Genomic DNA, 17,656 nt, shown 5'->3' on the forward strand with positions numbered 1-17,656 from the left:
GCAGTTCTCCGAGGCGAAAACGGTGAGAGAGACAAACAGGAGACCTCAGTGGCAGTTTTCAAGAACAGCTGTGTAAACTCTTCTGCAGAGGAGATGTTCTCCTCAGGTTATTTTAAGAAGAAAAGGTCAGAAAAAAGCACCTGCTGCCGAGTGTCCCCTTCCCTCCCATCGCGAGTGGAGACAGGCAGGCACACGGGCTCCTGGCAGGGCGCTCCCAGCGTCGCGGGGTCCACGGGGAACGCCGTGCTCCGCAGAAGACTCTCCCCGCGTGGGGCTAACGGTCCGTGGAAATCTCCCCGGGGACAGTGTCGGCCGGGCTGTCCCAAGGCCGGGTGCCCACGCCCGGCAGGCCGGCCCGAGTCCCAGGACAAGCGCTCCGCCGAGGGGCCCCGGCCGAGGGCGTCTGCCCAGCGCGGCTCACGCTTCCCGGGAACGGGCCCACAGCACGCGCGGAGTCACTTGGGGTGACGATGCTCCTGAACTCGCTCTTTCCTCAGCCCGAGAGGGGCGCCTGGACGCACACGTCTCCTGCGAGCTCCACGTCCCGGCGGGGGGGGGGGGGGGCACCTAGCAGTGCCCTGCTGCGCGACGGTCACCCGAGATGCCGCCGGGCAGAGCACCGGACAAACCGTTTCCCTAAGTTGCCGCGTCACACGGCTCAGCGGGTCACACACGCATCAGTAAACACGCATTTCAGTCGGTGGTAATTTGTGAAACAAGTTTAGCAAAAATATATTGAGAATAAAAGCCAGAAACTGGTAAAGAAAAGCCAACCTAAAAAGTGTACAAACTCTTCCCCCAAGTGATGAGCCCCTCCGGCGAGGCTGCCCCGCGTGAGCCTGGGCTTGAAAGGCCGACGTGGCAGCAGCGCTTGGTTCGCGTCCGCGGAGAGAGAAACTACAGGGGACACCCCCCAACAACACTACGCTAGGCACCGTCCTGGGGCCGGCTCCTCACTAGGATGGAAAAGAAGCATTTTGAGGAAAAACTTCACATTAGTACAAAAAAGAAATCATACAGCTGTTTCCTAAGAGCAAAATCATCAAAACCATGGTTCCCAGGGCACTCGGGGTCTGAGTCCTTGCCCAGGCCCCACCCTGGTCTCCTCTCCTGAGTGACGGCAACGGGGAAGCAGGCTGGGTGACGTTGTCAAGATTAAAAGAGGTAAGAGTGATCCTCCGAAAAAACACTACTCTATACACCTCAGGGGAGATAAAAACATTTCATATGCCGATTACTTTTCCATCGTGGCGCTAACCCAGGAAAGTAGAGCGGGAGGGCACCTTGACGTTCTGAGATTCAAGTGTAGCCGTGATGCTGCATAGTCAGGCTTGTCTGTCCTGGGGCGTCCGCACCTCGCGGCTGGAACCACGCGGCTCGGACGGTCAGTGCGGCGCAGCGGGCGCTGCTGGGATGGCTCAGTGACGGGAGGCGCCCCCTCCCGAGGAGGCCTGTGCGTGCGTCCCGGGGGCCGCGGGCGGCGTCCTCCGGCCCTCTGCCCACAGGGCGGGCCGGCCACCCGGGGCCGCCCGATCTCACCCCGCCCCGGCCTGGCGCTATTTGCCCTCTGTGACCCTCCGCCAGCACCTCCTCTTCTTCCTCCTCCCCTTGGACTTGGGCTCCGGGCAGGGCTGCTCGGCCGGCTCTGCCCGCAAGTCGTGCTCGCCGCAGTACGGCCGCCCGTCCTGGGTGGAGCTGAAGGCTGCCCCGTCCTGGTGTTCCTTGCAAAACGAATTGGGGCAAAAGTGGCAAAATGAAGTGGAAGGTTTCCCACACACGTCACAGTGATGCCAAGGACATTCCCACTTCCCTGCAACGAAACAAAGTATCACCAGACAGAAGAGAGGAATGGCAACTTGTAACATTGTAACATTTTCATGGTTGAACACTAAAACTCAGTCTAGTCAGATGAACACAAACTAAAACAAGACACTGCTTTCCACGCAAGTGTCAAAAGGTAAAGAGAAGCTAAAGCTGGTGCTCAGAGGCCTGGGGGGCGGAGGGCGGCGAGCAGGCCCCACCCCCGAGCCCAGATGGCCCAGCGGCACCGGGGGCCCTGCCGCCCCGGCTGCTCTCCGGTGACGGGGGTGCAGCCGGGCCGAGTGTTGCAGGGACCCCGATCTTTCTGGGATCTTTCTGGCGTCCCCCCGCAAAGGCTCTTAGTGCGGTCTGGGAGAACCAGCACGCCCGCCGTGAGCCTCTCTGCCGCCTGCCTGCTGGCCCTGCTGCATCGTCTTGTGCCACACACAGTGTTTCTGTTTCTGTTTTACAGTCAAACACATTTGACTTCTTTTCTAGCTTTTCTGCTTCTGTCTCCGGGTGAGGGCCTTTCGGCTTCCCTCCCGAGGTGACACGGCCGCTCTGTGCACGCCGGAGCCCGTCATCTCTCTGAAGGGCAGAGTCCAGCCCCAGCCCCAGCCCCTCCCCGTCTTCCCAGCCGAGACCCAGGCGTGCCGGCCCCCAAGGGCTGCGCCCAGTGGTCTGGCCTCGGCTGCCCGGGCTGGGGACCCACCGAAGGGCCGCTTGCCCAGGCCCAGACAGGGCAGGTGGTAGGCCTTGGTGCAGGACTTGCGGTCGCACAGCACCAGCTGCCCGCCGTCACCACAGCGGAAGCACTCGTCCTCAGACGGCTTCTTCCCTTCGCCTTTCGTTCGACGCCTCCTGGTTTTCTTCTTGGTCTTTTTGCCCTTTTCCTCCGAGGAAAGGGATGCCGAGGTCTAGAATGAAGAAATAAATGCAGTTCACTCAAGGGAACTGCGTGCACTGAGGCCAGCTGTCCCGAGGGGTCACCAGGGCCAAGGTCAAGGTCGGGAGCGCCAGGGACCCCTGACGATGGTCTCACAGGAGAAGAGTGGGGGTCTGCAGCCGACAGGGAAAAGGCAGGGGACCGACGTGTTCCCGTTTACTGCCTGTAGGAAACAACACAGGCCGCCGGCCGCAGCGCCGCTCAGCGGACATGCGGCCCAGGGCAGGCTCTTTCCCCACGCGGCGCGTCTTGTGAGAACAAATGAAAAACGCCAGGTGAAGCAGCAGGCCTGCTGCGGACAGCCCACCTCTGGGCCTGGATGCCTGTGGCCGTGCAGAGGCTTCAGGCCCGGCTTTTACCCAGCACAGGGAAGGGGCTAAGTGTGCTGGGCGGAGCTGTGTCCCCCTGCAAAGCCACGTCCTTCCCGGAATCGCAAATGTGACTTTGCTTGGAAGTAGGGTTGCTGCAGATGTAAAGCAGTGGGGGTGAGGTCGCAGTGGAGCAGGTGGGCCCTAACCCTGTATGACCAACCGGCGTCCTTGTGAAAGAGGGAAAGAGACGCGGAAACAGACACGCAGGCAGAACGCCACGTGCCGCCAGGCGCCGGGGGCAGACCCGCCCCAGGGGAGTACGGAGGCTGTGACCTTGGATTCCCGGCTCCAGGCCGTGAGCCCCAGCACCCTGTGGCCTCTGCGGGGGCAGCCACGGCCCGTGAGCCCAGCAAGAAGCCCAGCAAGGAGTCTCACGCCTGGCCTCCCCTGCCGTCCGCGCCCCGCCCGGCACACTCCGCTCCCGCCACTGCTCACCTTGGGCCTGTCCCCGAGGAACCCGCTGCAGTTGGAGGCCCCGCACCGACAGACTGTTTTCTCGTTGCCCAGACAGTCGAGGTTGTAGTTGAAGGTCAGCTCTGTCCCTGGGTGAGGGAGACAAGCCACACTGAGACACTGCCCTTCTCCCGACACTGCCAAGAAGCCTGCATCAGGTCTACGAGCCCTGCGCCTCTCAGCGCACCTGTACTGTCCCCGCACGGCTTTCGAGTCCACGCTGCAAGGTGCACGTTCCAAACAAAACACAACTTCCAAATCGCCAGCCGCCCGCCCTCCCCGAGCCTGGCGGTCCGGCCACAGGCAGTATCGGACAAGGGCCCCTCCACCGGCCCGCTCGGCTGGGAGCCCCGTGGGGAGCCCCGGGGGCACCGTACCTGCAGGAATGTCACACACGGCAAACAGGCCCACGCGAGTGTCGCCGTTCACCGTCCACTTGAGGGTCTCGCAGTTGGGCTGGCAGCTGTGATTCATGAACCGGGAGTAGTTTCCTTTGGGGCCGGCGTCGATTATACGGTCCTGTAAGGTACAACTCAGGTTTCAAGCAGCATCTACATACGTGGTCAACTCTCAGCCATCACGTTCTCATTCAAAGGGAACTGTCACCGTTGTGCTGGACAACTGGTGTTGTACTGAGACCGTGGTCTCCCAGGTCCACTCGGACGGGACACCCCCAAACCAGTCCTGTTTCTCTTGCTCACGGAGGGCAGGCAGGTCAGCACCACATGGAGGGACCAAGCGCTGGTGAGCAGGGGGCAGTGAGCCGAGCTCCCCGGCGTCAGATGGCAAACGAGGGAGCCGGACACCAACAGCCTGACAGAGGACAAGACTGACCGCTTACGACACAAACCAGCCAGCAAGTTGAGACAGGCCAGCGGTGGAGGAAGCAAGGAGAACGTCCTGAGGCCATGAGGCCACGCTGGCTGATGGGAGGGGGGCCAACCCCCGCGGCAGAAGCAGTCTTGAGATGCACCCGGGCAAAAGCGATGAGGGTCCCGCCCTCGTGCTCCCGGGACTTGACCCCCTGAAAGGCAAGCGCCCGTGTGTACGCGGAGATTTACACCTATTGTGGCAAAACCCAGACGATGCAATCGCCCGGCATCGGGGAGCAGTGACCTCGGCTTCCTCACCCTAAGGGTCTCTCATCGACCGCGCGACCGGAAGGAACAGGAGAAAGATGTACCGGAGGCGGGAGGGCACTTAAAACTAGGCCACAAAAAGCATCACAGCCACGCGGTAACGCCACACGGGGTCTGTGAGTGGGGACAGGACGTGTGTAAACACGGGCACCCCAGGAGCGCAGCATCGAGACGCCTGCCAGGCTCCCCTGCCTTGGACGGGCGGCCCTGGGGGGGGGCGCCTCAGCCACACACTCGCACCCAGACGCTAGCTGCTCCTCTGAAGGTGGGCGCGCCTCAGAGCGCCTGCTCTGCAGTGTGCTCCCGCCTCACTGAAAGGAACCGCCGAACTCGCTCTGAGCGCTGCGTCGGCTCCTCAGGGCCGAGATGCTGGCGCCCGGCTGTCCCTCTGCTGATGAAGCGGGCGCTGCTGCCCGAGTCCGCTGTCACACCGCTGCGGCCACAGGCTCTCTGCACGGCTGCTGCTCTTTTCAGTCGGCGCTTAGTCCACGCTGATTCTCCGCCTAGGACCTCTCGCTCCAAGAGGTGAATCCACAGTAGACTTCCCCTCACTTGGCTGTCTCCTGTGCCTCCGCGAATTGTGGCTCTGGGGGTGTTGCTGCTGTTATTTGGCGCACACCCTGCAGGACGTATCCTGGTCCCTGGCGGCGCCTTTTTTTTTTTTTTTTTTAATCATTTATTTATTTATTTATTTATTTTCGGCTGTGTTGGGTCTTCGTTTCTGTGCGAGGGCTTTCTCTAGTTGCGGCGAGCGGGGGCCACTCCTCATCGCGGTGCGCGGGCCTCTCACTATCGCGGCCTCTCTTGTTGCGGAGCACAGGCTCCAGACGCGCAGGCTCAGTAGTTGTGGCTCACGGGCCCAGCTGCTCCGCGGCACGTGGGATCCTCCCAGACCAGGGCTCGAACCCGTGTCCCCTGCATCGGCAGGCAGACCCTCAACCACTGCACCACCAGGGAAGCCCCCTGGCGGCGCTTCTGACGTTAAAAGGCCTTCCTCCATCTCACTGAATGTGCTGGGGCCCAAGTTCTGCCTTGTCTGAGAACAATTCTTTTTTAATTTGACTTCACCTGACACACCTTTGTGTACAATTTTATTTTCAACCTTCAGGATTTCTCTGTTTCTTAGATACAGCGGAGAAATAGGCTTCGCTTTATGAACCAATCTGGAAACCTTTTAATAGATGAGTTAATCCAACTCCCTTTTACAAATATGACTCATATGTTGGGCACGATTCTATCAATCTAGTTTGCTTGTTTATTTGGGTTTTAAGCCTTTCACTATGAAGTAATGGGGTTTTTTAAATATTGATTTTCCTGTTATGTTGGGAACCTTGTTTTATTTTCCCTGCTGGCTGCCCTTTATCGAGGGCATCTCTGCCTGCATACGACGCCCGTAAGCTCCTGTTGCAACGGTCTCCCCTGACCCACCTCCATCCTTGCAACCCGGTTTTCAGTAGCATTCTTACCGTAATACTTACAAATGCTGACAACTACCCCAGCGTGGCTGGCCAGCTCTGACTCTTGGGCGTCAGCATCACAGGTGAGTTTACCCCCCTCTCCGGCCTCCCCTCTCTGTCGCTGTCGGGAGTCACAGTTTGGCACAAATTCCCGATACCTGTACTACCGCCAGTCGCTTTGCGGGGGTCGCCTGGAACCCGTCCTTCAGCAGCTTCCCCCAAAGGACCGGTGCCCTTAGCTCCCGTGTCCACACCTGTCACTCTGACATCTACGTCTGAAGAACCAGTCGGCGGGAGAGGAAGTCTCCAGTTCACTCTTCCCTTGAAAACTTTATCAGTGCTGCTCCTCTGTGCTCAGGCGCTGGAGTCCGCCATGAGAAGCCTCGAGACGGCCTCACTTTCTTCCCCTTATAAGTAACTCAATTTTTTGGCCAAGCTAGCCGAAGGGTTCCTTGTTATGTCCAGTAATTTTAATAAGATATTTATTATGTTGACCATTTTGGATGGCTTGCCCCTGAAATACAGGGTATTCTTTCAATACCTAGACTCCGGTCATGCAGAGAGACCCCCCTTGGCCTGCCCGCTGGCTGCGCCTTCTTCCTAACCCTCCTTTCCCGCCGTGTCCTGTCCGTCCTGCGCCTGCTCAGGAGCTGCTCCAGGCGGCTTAAGCTCTGCTTCAGAAACGCTCTGGCTGCTGCTCGTTTCACCCCTCAGGTCTCCGAGTTCGAGGTTCAGCTCCGCTTGCTAGCTGGCCGTCTCTCACCCCGCATGCTCTAGAAATGCACGCTGACTGCTGGGGCGTGACGTTCCCAGCTCTGTGGCCGCGTTTCCCCATCCACAGGGAGGTTCTGCTGCTCTTTATCATCAGATTTTCTCGAAGCGTGCTGGGGTTCCTGGAGCAGCTGTCGGCTGGATTCTGGGTGTCCTGCCTCTGGGCTCCCGCTCTGCGCTCGCCTGACGGCGCACAGCTCCCCAGCCTCCAGAGCCTCGGGCCCCCTCTCTTTGCCTCACAGAGAGCTGCCTTATTTTGGAATACGGTCCTTCCGAGGCCTGTCGCCACAAGTCCCCAGGACCCCACCCACCCTTCTTTCTCTGAGACCGTTGGATACACATCTACTAGTTCATCCTCTTGTGCGACTGTCGGCAGCAAGGAGGTGAGTCGGGACCGCTCGGTTCTGCTGGGAGAAGGCAGCTCGGGGGCGGGGGGCGGCCTAGAGGCGCCAACTCTGTAGCCCCTCAGCCTCCAGTCTCCTGCTCTCAGACAGGGCCTTCCGTCTGCTCGTGGGTGACGAGTTCCTCAGTTTCACTGAAGATGTACTTTGTGTATCTTTTTGTTGCTGCTTTGGAATTGAGCACCACCATCTTCTACCAAAATCCTGTGTATAGATTTTTTAATTTAATTTTTATAGATTAAGGGGTTTTGGGGCAGCACCTTGTGGGATCTTAGTTCCTCGACCAGGGATCGAACCAGGGCCCTGGGCAGTGAGAGCTGAGTCCTAACCACGGGACTGCCAGCGAACTCCCTACCTTGTGTTTCCTGATTACCATCTTTTCTCCTTTTTTCCTCCCTCCTCCCTCACTTTCTAGTGAATGAGACTTTTCTTTATGCCCTTTTCCACTCTCTCACAAGGTGGAAGTTACACTTTCCATTTCTACTCAGTCATTTCCTGTGTATTCCCGACAAAACACGAGTTAGTGAAGTCTCCCCTCCATCCACACTAAACACGCAGCTCACACTGGCCTCGTCTTTCTTCTGACGCCCTCTGTGACCGCCACCCCGGCCCCGCTGCCCCGCATTCACCAGCGCTCAGCACCTGTGACCGCCACACCCGCACGCGCACCGCCTCTTATCCACCATCCTTCTCGCGCCTCACACGTAACTTCGGAAGCCCCTGAAGAACCTCCTTTACTATCTCCTCCGCCACGTGATGCCGATGGTCAGCTCGCTTGGTCCCTGTCTGGAGGGTGCGAGGTGCGGGGTCAAGGGTTTTTTCCCTGAGGAGTAGAAGTGTCCCTGGTTTCCATCATACTTGAAGGAGGCTGACCATCCAACTGTCGTTCCCGGGAACATGCTCTTTTTTTTCTCTGTTGCCTTTTCTTCTGGCTGCACTGTCTCAGTTCCCCGACCAGGGATTGAACCTGGGCCCTCGGCTGTGAAAGCGCCGAGTCCTAACCACTGGACCCCCAAGGAAGTCCCTCTCTGTTGCTTTTCATCTTTGTAGTGTATGGCATCTTACAGGCTTTTTTGTTGTTGTTGTTTGTTTGTTTGTTTGTTTATGTACCTTAACTTTATTTTTATAATGGAATGTAGATGATTTACAATGCTGTGTTTCTTTCTGGTGTACATCCACTTGAATCACTTACAGAGAGACAAATATATATTCTTTTTCAGATTCTTACCAGTCATATATTCTTTTTTGGTTATTACAGTGTGTTGAGTCGAATTCTATGTGCTGTACAGTAGGTCCTTATTGATTACCTATTTTCTCTATGTAAGGGCATGTATGCTAATTTAAACTTCCTGGTTTATACTCCCCCCCCCCCCATTCCTTTCCCCTCTGGTAGCCATAAGTTTGTTTTCTAAATCTGTGACTCTGTTTCTGTTTTGTAAGTTTGTTCATTTGTATCAATTTTGAGATTCCACCTAGGTGATATCACATGATATTTCTCTTTGTCTGACTTATGTCACTTAGTATGATTGTATCTACATCCATCCGAGCTGCGGCAACTGGCCTTATTTCCTTCATCTTATGGCTGAGTAATATTCCATTGTACATAAGTACCACATCTTCTTTATCCATTCTTCCTTCCAAGGACAGTTAGGTTGCTTCCAAGCCTAGCATCTGTTTTTTTAATTTATTTTTGGCTGCACTGGATCTTCGTTGCTGCGCGCGGGCTTTTCTCTAGTTGCGGCGAGCGGGGGCTACTCTTTGTTGCGGTGCCCAAGCTTCTCATTGCGGTGGCTTCTCTTGTTGCGGAGCACGGGCTCTAGAGTGCAGGCTCAGTAGTTGTGGCGCACGGGCTTTGTTGCTCCACGGCACATGGGATCTTCCCAGGCGAGGGCTCGAACCCGTGTCCCCTGCATTGGCAGGAGGATTCTTAACCACTGTGCCACCAGGGAAGTCCCGAGTCTAGCATCTTTTAAACAGGGCTGCACTACATGTTGGGGTGCATGTGCCTTGTCGATTTATACTTTTCCCAAGATATATGCCCACGAGTGGAATTGCCGTATTTTCTGTAGCTCAGTTTTTTAGATTTTTTTTTTAAATTTATTTATTTATTCATTTATGGCTGTGTTGGTTGGGTCTTCATTTCTGTGCGAGGGCTTTCTCTAGTTGTGGCAAGCGGGGGCCACTCTTCATCGCCGTGTGCGGGCCTCTCACTATCGCGGCCTCTCTTGTTGTGGAGCACAGGCTCCAGACGCGCAGGCTCAGTAATAGTGGCTCACGGGCCTAGTTGCTCCGCGGCATGTGGGATCTTCCCAGACCAGGGCTCGAACCCGTGTCCCCTGCATTGGCAGGCGGATTCTCAACCACTGCGCCACCAGGGAAGCCCAAGATTTTTTTTTTTTTTTTGGTAATTGAATCTTGTTTATAATTATAGTAGATGTACAATAATAGCTGTTTTTTCTTTTTTTTTTTAACATGGAAGAGATATCTCTTAATTTCTTAAAAGTAAGACTTGATTGAGATAATGCAAACGTCTCACTGTGGCTTCTCCTCTGTCCTTAGACGTGGGGTATCCTCCTTGGTGAAGTCCAGTGTCTTCCTGTCGATGACTGTCCAGCAGCCAGTTGTGATTCTGGTGCTCTCGCAAGAGGGAGTGAGAGCACGCCCTTCTACTCCGCCATCTTGGTTAATCCTCCCAGGCTTTTTTTTTTTAAACAACATACCTAGGTATAGATTTATTTTTATCTATCCTGCTCAAAACTTGTTCAGCTTCATCCATGAAATGATCCATGTCACAGAGATTCCATACAATTCTTTTTCCACTTTGCCTCTCCCCCAGGTCTCCCGTCTTCCTTCTGGAACATCTACTGAACGTCTGTCTTCCATCTCTCCGCCTCATCGCTCTATCTTCCTGTGCCGCGCGTCCAGACGGATTCTCGGACGCTCCTTCTACTGCAGTCACTTCCCTGCTGCGGTCTAACTTTTCTTAACCCATCCACTGGGTTATTTCAATGACTATATGTTAACTTCCAGTTTTAACTGTTGGTTCAAATCTGCCTGATTTATCCCTCAATGTCTTGTTCCTGTGTCTCTAAATCTCCTTTTATGGCTTTAACCATCTGTAACATGTCTATTTAATCCTTTCTTTCAGATTTAATCTTATTCCCTCAGATTCTCACCAAAAGCTAAGCCTTCTATGTGAGGGTCTGCTTACGGAGATCTTGTTCTGTTGCATTTGTACACGTTTAGGGAGGTATGGCTTATCTTTTAGTCTTGCAGGAAATGGATGAGGTATGAATTGTTTCAACGTCTCATGCGTCATGGACTTCATCTTGGCTTCAGCCAGGTGCCCTCGGTGAATTATCATTTCAGGGACTAACTTGTATGTTAAGTGATCAACCTGGCATTTTTCACAACATGTAAGTAGTTCAAATTTAGACGCCTAAACACAGGAAGGCACAGGCCTAGGGTTCCCATTTCTAATCCCCCCACCACCCCCTCACCACCCCCCCCCCCAGAAAGGAGGGGGGATGGCAGAGGGTACGTAAACTTGCCACCTCCTGGGGTTGTGTCTCCTTGGAGCGACCAGAAGGGGCCTGTCAGCTGGGCACCCAGTGTCCCGGATGTGCCCACTCTTCTCCACCCGCACTCGTGACAAATCGTCTTACCCACCTGCTGAGAATGCTGACCCCTGCAGCAGACAAATGTTCACAAACCTGGGCTTCAGACACCTAACAAGCACCCCAGAAGACTCCACTATGTACCTGGAAGGATGTGCAATTCCCCTGATCTTGCTCTTCTCTGACCCTGGGAAAGACTGTTCTGTGTGCCCGTCACGCATCAGAGGGACACGTGACGCTCCAGGAAGCCCCACGCCGAGGGCCGGTCACCCTGGCCCTCAGGCGGTGGCCAGAAGACACTGCGCTTGAGGAGACGAGCACAGGTGCCTGAAACACACCTACGCAGGTGACATGACAGCATCGCCCGGCGCGCAGTCCGACGCCCCAGAAAGCCCCGTGCGGACAGACACGGACCCTGAAGGCGCACCGTGTTACCTTGTCTATGGTGAGCACGTAGAAGCGGGTGAAGGCGCACCGCGTTACCTTGTCTACGGTGAGCACGTAGAAGCGGGTGAAGGCGCACGCGTTACCTTGTCTACGGTGAGCACGTAGAAGCGGGTGAAGGCGCACGCGTTAACCTTGTCTACGGTGAGCACGTAGAAGCGGGTGAAGGCGCACGCGTTACCTTGTCTACGGTGAGCGTGTAGAAGTGCGTGAAGGCGCACGCGTTACCTTGTCTACGGTGAGCGTGTAGAAGTGCGTGAAGGCGCACGCGTTACCTTGTCTACGGTGAGCGTGTAGAAGTGGGTGAAGGCGCACGCGTTACCTTGTCTACGGTGAGCGTGTAGAAGTGCGTGAAGGCGCACGCGTTACCTTGTCTATGGTGAGCGTGTAGAAGTGGGAGAAGGCGCACGCGTTACCTTGTCTATGGTGAGCATGTAGAAGTGGGTGATGTCGTTCTCGTGAGCGCGCCTGATTCTCGCCATGCATTCCTCCTCGTCGATCAGCTCCCCCACGTACTCATTCACAAACTCTCCCTGGAAACCAGAAGGGTGCGCTGCTGACGGCCAACGGCCCGGCCGAGCCTCAGCACCGGGGCCCAGAGCCCACGCCAGGAGCAGGCGTCGGGCAGGGGCTCGCCAAGTCCCTGGACATGACGGCCAAGTTGGGCGATTGCGTGTTTCGTGAAGGCTGTCAGTGAAGCCTGTACCTGAGCCTTCTTCTGGAAGCAGCGGCGCTAACCCTTGCTTCCCAGCACTCCTGTGTCTCGGGGGCGCTGTAACCGTCAGCCCCCAGCTCCCACAGAACCCACCCTCACCGCTCGACCTCCCCAGCAGAGACAGAGAAGGGGTAGAAACACTCCCACAAGCTCTCCTGCAAGAGCCCGGATGAACCAGCAGGCAAGGCAGGTGCAGGCACAGGGCTGCTGGGGCTTTGCTCTTTCAAAGCAGGCTCCTCGACGCTGCTGGGGATCAGCCGAGAACAGCCCTGGGTCTGAGGCTGCCCGCGCTCGCTGCAGCAAGCACGCAGTTCCGCCATTCAGCCTGCAAGCGGAGACAGGCTGTGCGTGGTCCCTGTCACCTCCCAACAACCTGGTCCCGCACCGTCCCAGGACGGCCCCACGGGAGCTGCGTCCACGACGCTCTGCTTGGCGACCCTCCCGGCTGCCCTTCTAAGCAAACCTTTCCCTTCCCAACAGCAGCCGTCAGAATTCTGACTGAAGGCACGTTTCAAGGAATTTAAGGGTTTTACTCTGATAGATATCTTTCATGTAATGTTTTACAATCTTCAATTGTAACAACTCAAAAACCATTTTTGAAATACTGTTCTCACATGAGTGCAAAAGCACCACGAGCAAAGCCAAGTCCGAGGAAGTGGCGAGCGAGCCCTGGGGACACACACACACACACACACACACACACCTTCCTGATGTCCCTCTTGGCCACCAGGCCCCAGCCTTTGCCGTCTGTCTTGATGATCTTGGTCTCGGGGTACTGGCGTTTGGTGAAGCACTGGTTCTGGCAGAACTCGCCCGCGGGGCACACCTGCGGGTGGCACTCAAACATCAGCATGCGGTTCAGACACTCCGAGTCGGAGCCACAGGGGTTCTCGTCGGTGGGCTTGCAGTTGCACTTGGGGATCTCGGAGATGTCCGCCGTGTGGATCTGCACCTTCCCATAAGGCTTGTTCACCTGCAGGCGAGAGCCGGCCACCTCAGCCTACTCACCCACGAGAGCTTCCAGAGTCCCGGCTGCCGTGCCTGCCCCACCCACCCAAGCCTCCTGGTGGCCTTTCAGACTCAGGCCAAGTGGGGACACGGCGGGGAGGCAGGCGGAGGCGGGCCCAGCCCTGCCCTGGGAGCTTCGCAAGGTGGGCTGCAGGACAGTCCCCCCAACCCCCCGCGCCGGCTCATCTTAGCGCTGTGTTCTCCGTTCATCCAAGAGCCAGGCCACGGTCACAGGAGAGAGAACCGCGTGGGGCCGCTCAGTGACACGGGGCGCCCAGCCAACGCCACGAGACCTGATCCCCTCGCAGACCCCCTCACCCAGCACACAAAGGCGCCCAAGGAGGCGGGCACACGGCAGCCCCGCCCTCGTCAACTCACAGCTCCTTGTTAAGAAACCAGAGCAAAGGATAAAGCAGCAGAGAATTGAAAAGACACTAAAGCAGAAATGAGTAGCTCTAGGGAAACCGTGGTGAGAGGCGCCCTCTTCCCCTGCTGAGGGAGAAACTGCAGCGATGCCAGCGCGTTGGGGGAAAATCTGAATAGGCCTCAGGAATCCCAGTTTCATACTCTCTGACCCAGTAATTGCACTGCTGGGAACTCATCCCAAAGAAAAGACTAAACACACATTAGTACAGGGAATGCTTCCTTCACACAGACATTGACCGCAGTCCAGATTTTAGGAGCAAAGACTGAGCCCTTGAGCTGCCCGAAGGTGGCCAGCACGTGTCGAGAGGCCGCGGGGCCCTGGGCGACGGGGTGCGGGTGCACCGGCTTGCCGAGCGCGGTCGGCTGCGGGGCGCCAGGTGCTGGCGCTTCCTGCGGGGCTCCAGGCCCACGCACTGGGGAACACGGCCCCTGCCCGCCCTCCTGCGCTCCCCACACCCCCCGAGGCGGAAGAGCACTCTGTCAGGGGCTCCGGCCGCGCACTGGCCTGGGGGGGCCACCTCTCATCTGAGCCCGCCTGCGGCACTCGGTGACGGCGTGCGCGGCCCGGGGGGCCGGCCTGTCCCTCTGCCCCTCCCACTCCAGGCGGCCTGGCCAGGACCGTAGCTCCAGCCCCCGCTGACCAGCAGGCTGAGCCTCACCCCAAGGCAAAGCAGAGACCCCCTGGGCAGAAACCCCTGCCCACACTCCGTCCCCCCGCCTGGCAAAGGACACGCCGGGTGGCGACGGCATCTTCTCCCCGCCTAGGACACCTCGTGCAGCTGCCCCGGGCACAGACCCTCGCTTGTGGCCAGCCTCCTGGCCGCTGAGCCCAGCCTGGGGAGGAAGAGTCCGCGGGCCTGAGAGCGACTCACCCCCACCCCCTGCCCCAGCCCCGCCAGGATGGTCACCTTGATGTGCTTGTAGGGCGGGGGCCTGCGCGCGCTCTCCTGCGTTTCTCGGGCTTCCCTTTGAAGTTTGATTTCACGGAAACGAGCTTCGGCTTCTTGCAGTGCTAAAAAGTCAACAAAGTGTGAGTGAAAGATTTTAGCAATTAAACACGTCCACCCTTTACGCTCTGTATTTTAACGGTTTAGTCTAAACTTCCATCTCCCTGCTAAGTGTTGTCTGCGGTTTCCTTAAGACAGGTGCTCGGGGACGCCCGCCGGCTAGAGAACCCGGGGGCAGCTCGGTGCGGCCTCTCGGCGAGGGAGCGCAGCGCATCCCGCCTCCGCACCTGCCAGCCGACCCTAAGCCCCCACGCGTCCGCGTCCGGCGACCTCTCTTTCGTAACAATCCTTGAGAAAGCTGATGGGTCAGCTGTGCGGAGGCCCCAGGCGAGCAGAGGGCCTGCGGCCACCTGCCCGGAGGGGGCGAGGGCACAGGCCCCACTTCCCCGCCGTCCTCACTTGCCGCCCGTCCCGTTCCCTCTGGTCGCCTGAACGAGACCTGCGCGCCGTCTTCTCTGTCCCCACCCAGGCTGTGGAGTCGGGTGCAGGGCGTCCTGTCGACCTGCCCACACCTGCCCCTCGGGGCACCTGAGTGTCTGCTCATGGGCAAAGGGAGCCCACAAGCCGGTGCGCGAGGCCCGGACCGCAGGCCAGTTTCCTGCACGCCGCCATCTCACGTAAAGGCAAGCGGTAAGGAATTCCTGGAAATTAGTACGCAGATAATTTCTTAAAAGTAGTTTTAATGCGTGTTAGTGAAAGTCACCACAGACCAATGCTAGGAGAGTCATTCAACATTACCTCTTACCCTCTGCTTCAACAAACCAGTCTACAGACCTACTTTTTTCAAATGTAAGGTACAGCTAGAATGCTGAGTCCAGCACTTTCTACAGAGGTCAAACACTTGGCAGCAGAAATCAGGATGAGCAAAGGCACCCGAGCACGCTGTTTCCGACCACCTGGGAACCAACCTCCGTACCGTTTTTGAAGACTCTTCCGATCCCTCTGACCCCCTGGTAGCGGCTGCCCCGGTCCCCCTCCATGTACGGGAACACTCGTGCCTGATGCGTCCAGTAATAATCTTTAGACCCAAAGAAAAACACAGGGAATTCTCCAATCTCGTGCTTCATTTTCTGAATATTTGGGGGAACATTTTTGGGATGGCAAACTTCTGCCGGCCACCATCTATTATAAATATTAAAAACAGGATTCACAGACTCTTCAGAGAGAGTGACAGTAATTTCAATGCGTTAAGTTCTGTAAAGTAAAAGAAGACATTTGAACAAGGAAAGAGGGGCAGGCGCCTCCTCCCACACCTGTAGTTCCCCAGCTTCACCCAGATGATGTCCTGGAAGTGCAGCTTCTTCCCGGCCCTGCAGTCGTTGCAGAACCAGCTGCCGTCGGGCATCTCGATGTTCAGGCAGTCGGGGTGGAAGGCCGCCGGGCAGGACTCGCAGCACAGCAGGCTTCCCCCTGCACAGAGGGCGCCGTTCAGCCCCACCCGCCCGGCTCAGCCCGACGGCCTTCCCAGTCTACAGCTCTTACCCTCTGACCCTCAGACAGTAGCTTAAAAAAAGAGTCACCTGCATGTAAACACAAAGCACGTTTTGTTTTCACCACTAACGATGTCCCATAAGCCTGTGAAACGGTCACGGTTAACTCAGAGATACCACGTATGCGACTACACGTGCACGCACGGGGGTGGGGGGGCGGCAGGAGGGTGGAGAGCCAGAGCCTGAGAGGCGCTGCAGCCGGCCCCCCACCCTCGGCCCTGGGAGCGCCCCGAGGAGCAGCACTCTGACCGTCCGGACGGCCCCGATGGAATCGCAGGGCTGGACGCGGGGGCGCTCCTCACCTTTGGAGCACACGAAGCACCAGCTCACGTTGACATGGGCGTGATGCCTCTTGCCCTTCCGGGCGGTGAAGTGATTCGTGCAGATGACGCTGTTGGACGCGATCACTGAGCAGCCCGCCGCCAGACACGCGTCCCCGCCATGGTAGGCGACCGGGCATCGGACACACCGCATCATTTTACCTGGAGAAGGAGAGACACCCCAGAGCCCAAGGCACTGAGCAGGGCACTCCACGGAACCAAGCCTCCACAGGTTTGCAGGGCTGCTGCGGAAATACACCTGAAGCAGTTGATGAAAAAAATAACTAGAGTGGGAGGGTAAGGATATTTATTAGACGTCATGAAAACACATTTCCTGAAGGCGACGGTGCTTCAAAACGATGTCAGAAAACCGTCAGGCATTTAAAACGCTGTTTTCTAAAATGAGGTCAACCAGGGTTCCTCGGCCTGGGCACTGCTGGCCCAGCGGGGACCCGCGGGGTGTCCTGTGCACGGGACAGTGTTTAGCAGCACCCCGGCCTCTACCCGCTGGGCGCCAGCACATCCCCCCGCAGCAGCTCCAGACACGGCCATGTGCCCCCTGGAGGGCTGGCTGAGAACCGCTGGCGTCAGGAAGCAGAGGTAACCCGCCACCCCCAATCCCACACACCTAACGTGACATAACGTAGACCTGACGGGATTTTAAAATATTTTTCTCGCACGTGAAGGACCATTAAAGCCAGAACAAATAGAATCTATCAAAATGGCTCAAAGGCCTCCCACTCCTAAAGTCAGGGATCTTTAAGACGACATTTAGGGCAGGAAGGAAGGAAGAACATCAAGAAAGACCCTAACCCCCCCATCCCCACCCCGTGTGGAGTCAGTGACAGAAGAACCACCAACCGTTCCTCCAAATCCACATCAGGGGTGAAGCTCTGTGGTGACAAGCCTGACAGCCCCTGCCTGCCCTCTACGCGCCCGGGACCGTGTCAAACCGGCACGGAGGCTCTCGCTCACGTCTGTACCTTTCGACGGCCTTGGGTTCGAGGGGTTGGAAGCATGGCAGCTCAAGCAGCTGTGCAGAGGGCAGCGGAAGCCCCGGCTCTCGAACACCGTCAGCGGGAACTTGCGCACGCAGGCCTCATGGTAGAACTTCCCGCACTGCGACACGACGCAGCGCTTGACGTCGGTCTTGCTCTCCTTACACACGAAACACGAGTGAATCCCTGACGGGGTCGGAGGGGCGGAGAGAGGGGCACAGAACAGGACTTGAGCTGCAGCTCCTCGTGGCTGGAGCACCGGCTCCTCCTCCAACCCCGCCGGGCAAACCAAC

General features: G+C 57.3%; 1 protein-coding gene and 1 non-coding gene across 7 annotated transcripts in view; both read right to left on the reverse strand.

Moving 5' to 3' along the window:
• Positions 1–704: 704 nt before the first annotated feature.
• Positions 705–17,656, reverse strand: part of NSD2 (nuclear receptor binding SET domain protein 2) — a 77,371-nt gene continuing 60,419 nt past the window's right edge. For 5 of the 6 annotated variants that reach the window (XM_059923746.1, XM_059923744.1, XM_059923748.1 and 2 more), the window contains exons 12-22: positions 17,349–17,549; positions 16,348–16,527; positions 15,809–15,965; positions 15,472–15,677; positions 14,457–14,560; positions 12,818–13,087; positions 11,816–11,932; positions 3,948–4,089; positions 3,553–3,659; positions 2,513–2,717; positions 705–1,810 (exon numbers count right to left, since the gene is read on the reverse strand). In XM_059923746.1, the coding sequence (XP_059779729.1) occupies positions 1,557–1,810; positions 2,513–2,717; positions 3,553–3,659; positions 3,948–4,089; positions 11,816–11,932; positions 12,818–13,087; positions 14,457–14,560; positions 15,472–15,677; positions 15,809–15,965; positions 16,348–16,527; positions 17,349–17,549 (1,943 nt within the window). In that variant the 3' untranslated portion in view covers positions 705–1,556. Of the gene's footprint in view, positions 1,811–2,512; positions 2,718–3,552; positions 3,660–3,947; positions 4,090–11,815; positions 11,933–12,817; positions 13,088–14,456; positions 14,561–15,471; positions 15,678–15,808; positions 15,966–16,347; positions 16,528–17,348; positions 17,550–17,656 lie in introns of those variants that run through there. The other variant, XR_009503411.1, reaches the window with a different exon arrangement.
• On the reverse strand, positions 4,196–4,322 carry LOC132366796 (small Cajal body-specific RNA 23). Its single transcript, XR_009503523.1, has one exon. It is a non-coding gene; the product is annotated as a small Cajal body-specific RNA 23 (non-coding RNA).

Source organism: Balaenoptera ricei, chromosome 5 (genome assembly GCF_028023285.1).
Source record: "Balaenoptera ricei isolate mBalRic1 chromosome 5, mBalRic1.hap2, whole genome shotgun sequence".
NCBI lineage: Eukaryota > Metazoa > Chordata > Mammalia > Artiodactyla > Balaenopteridae > Balaenoptera > Balaenoptera ricei.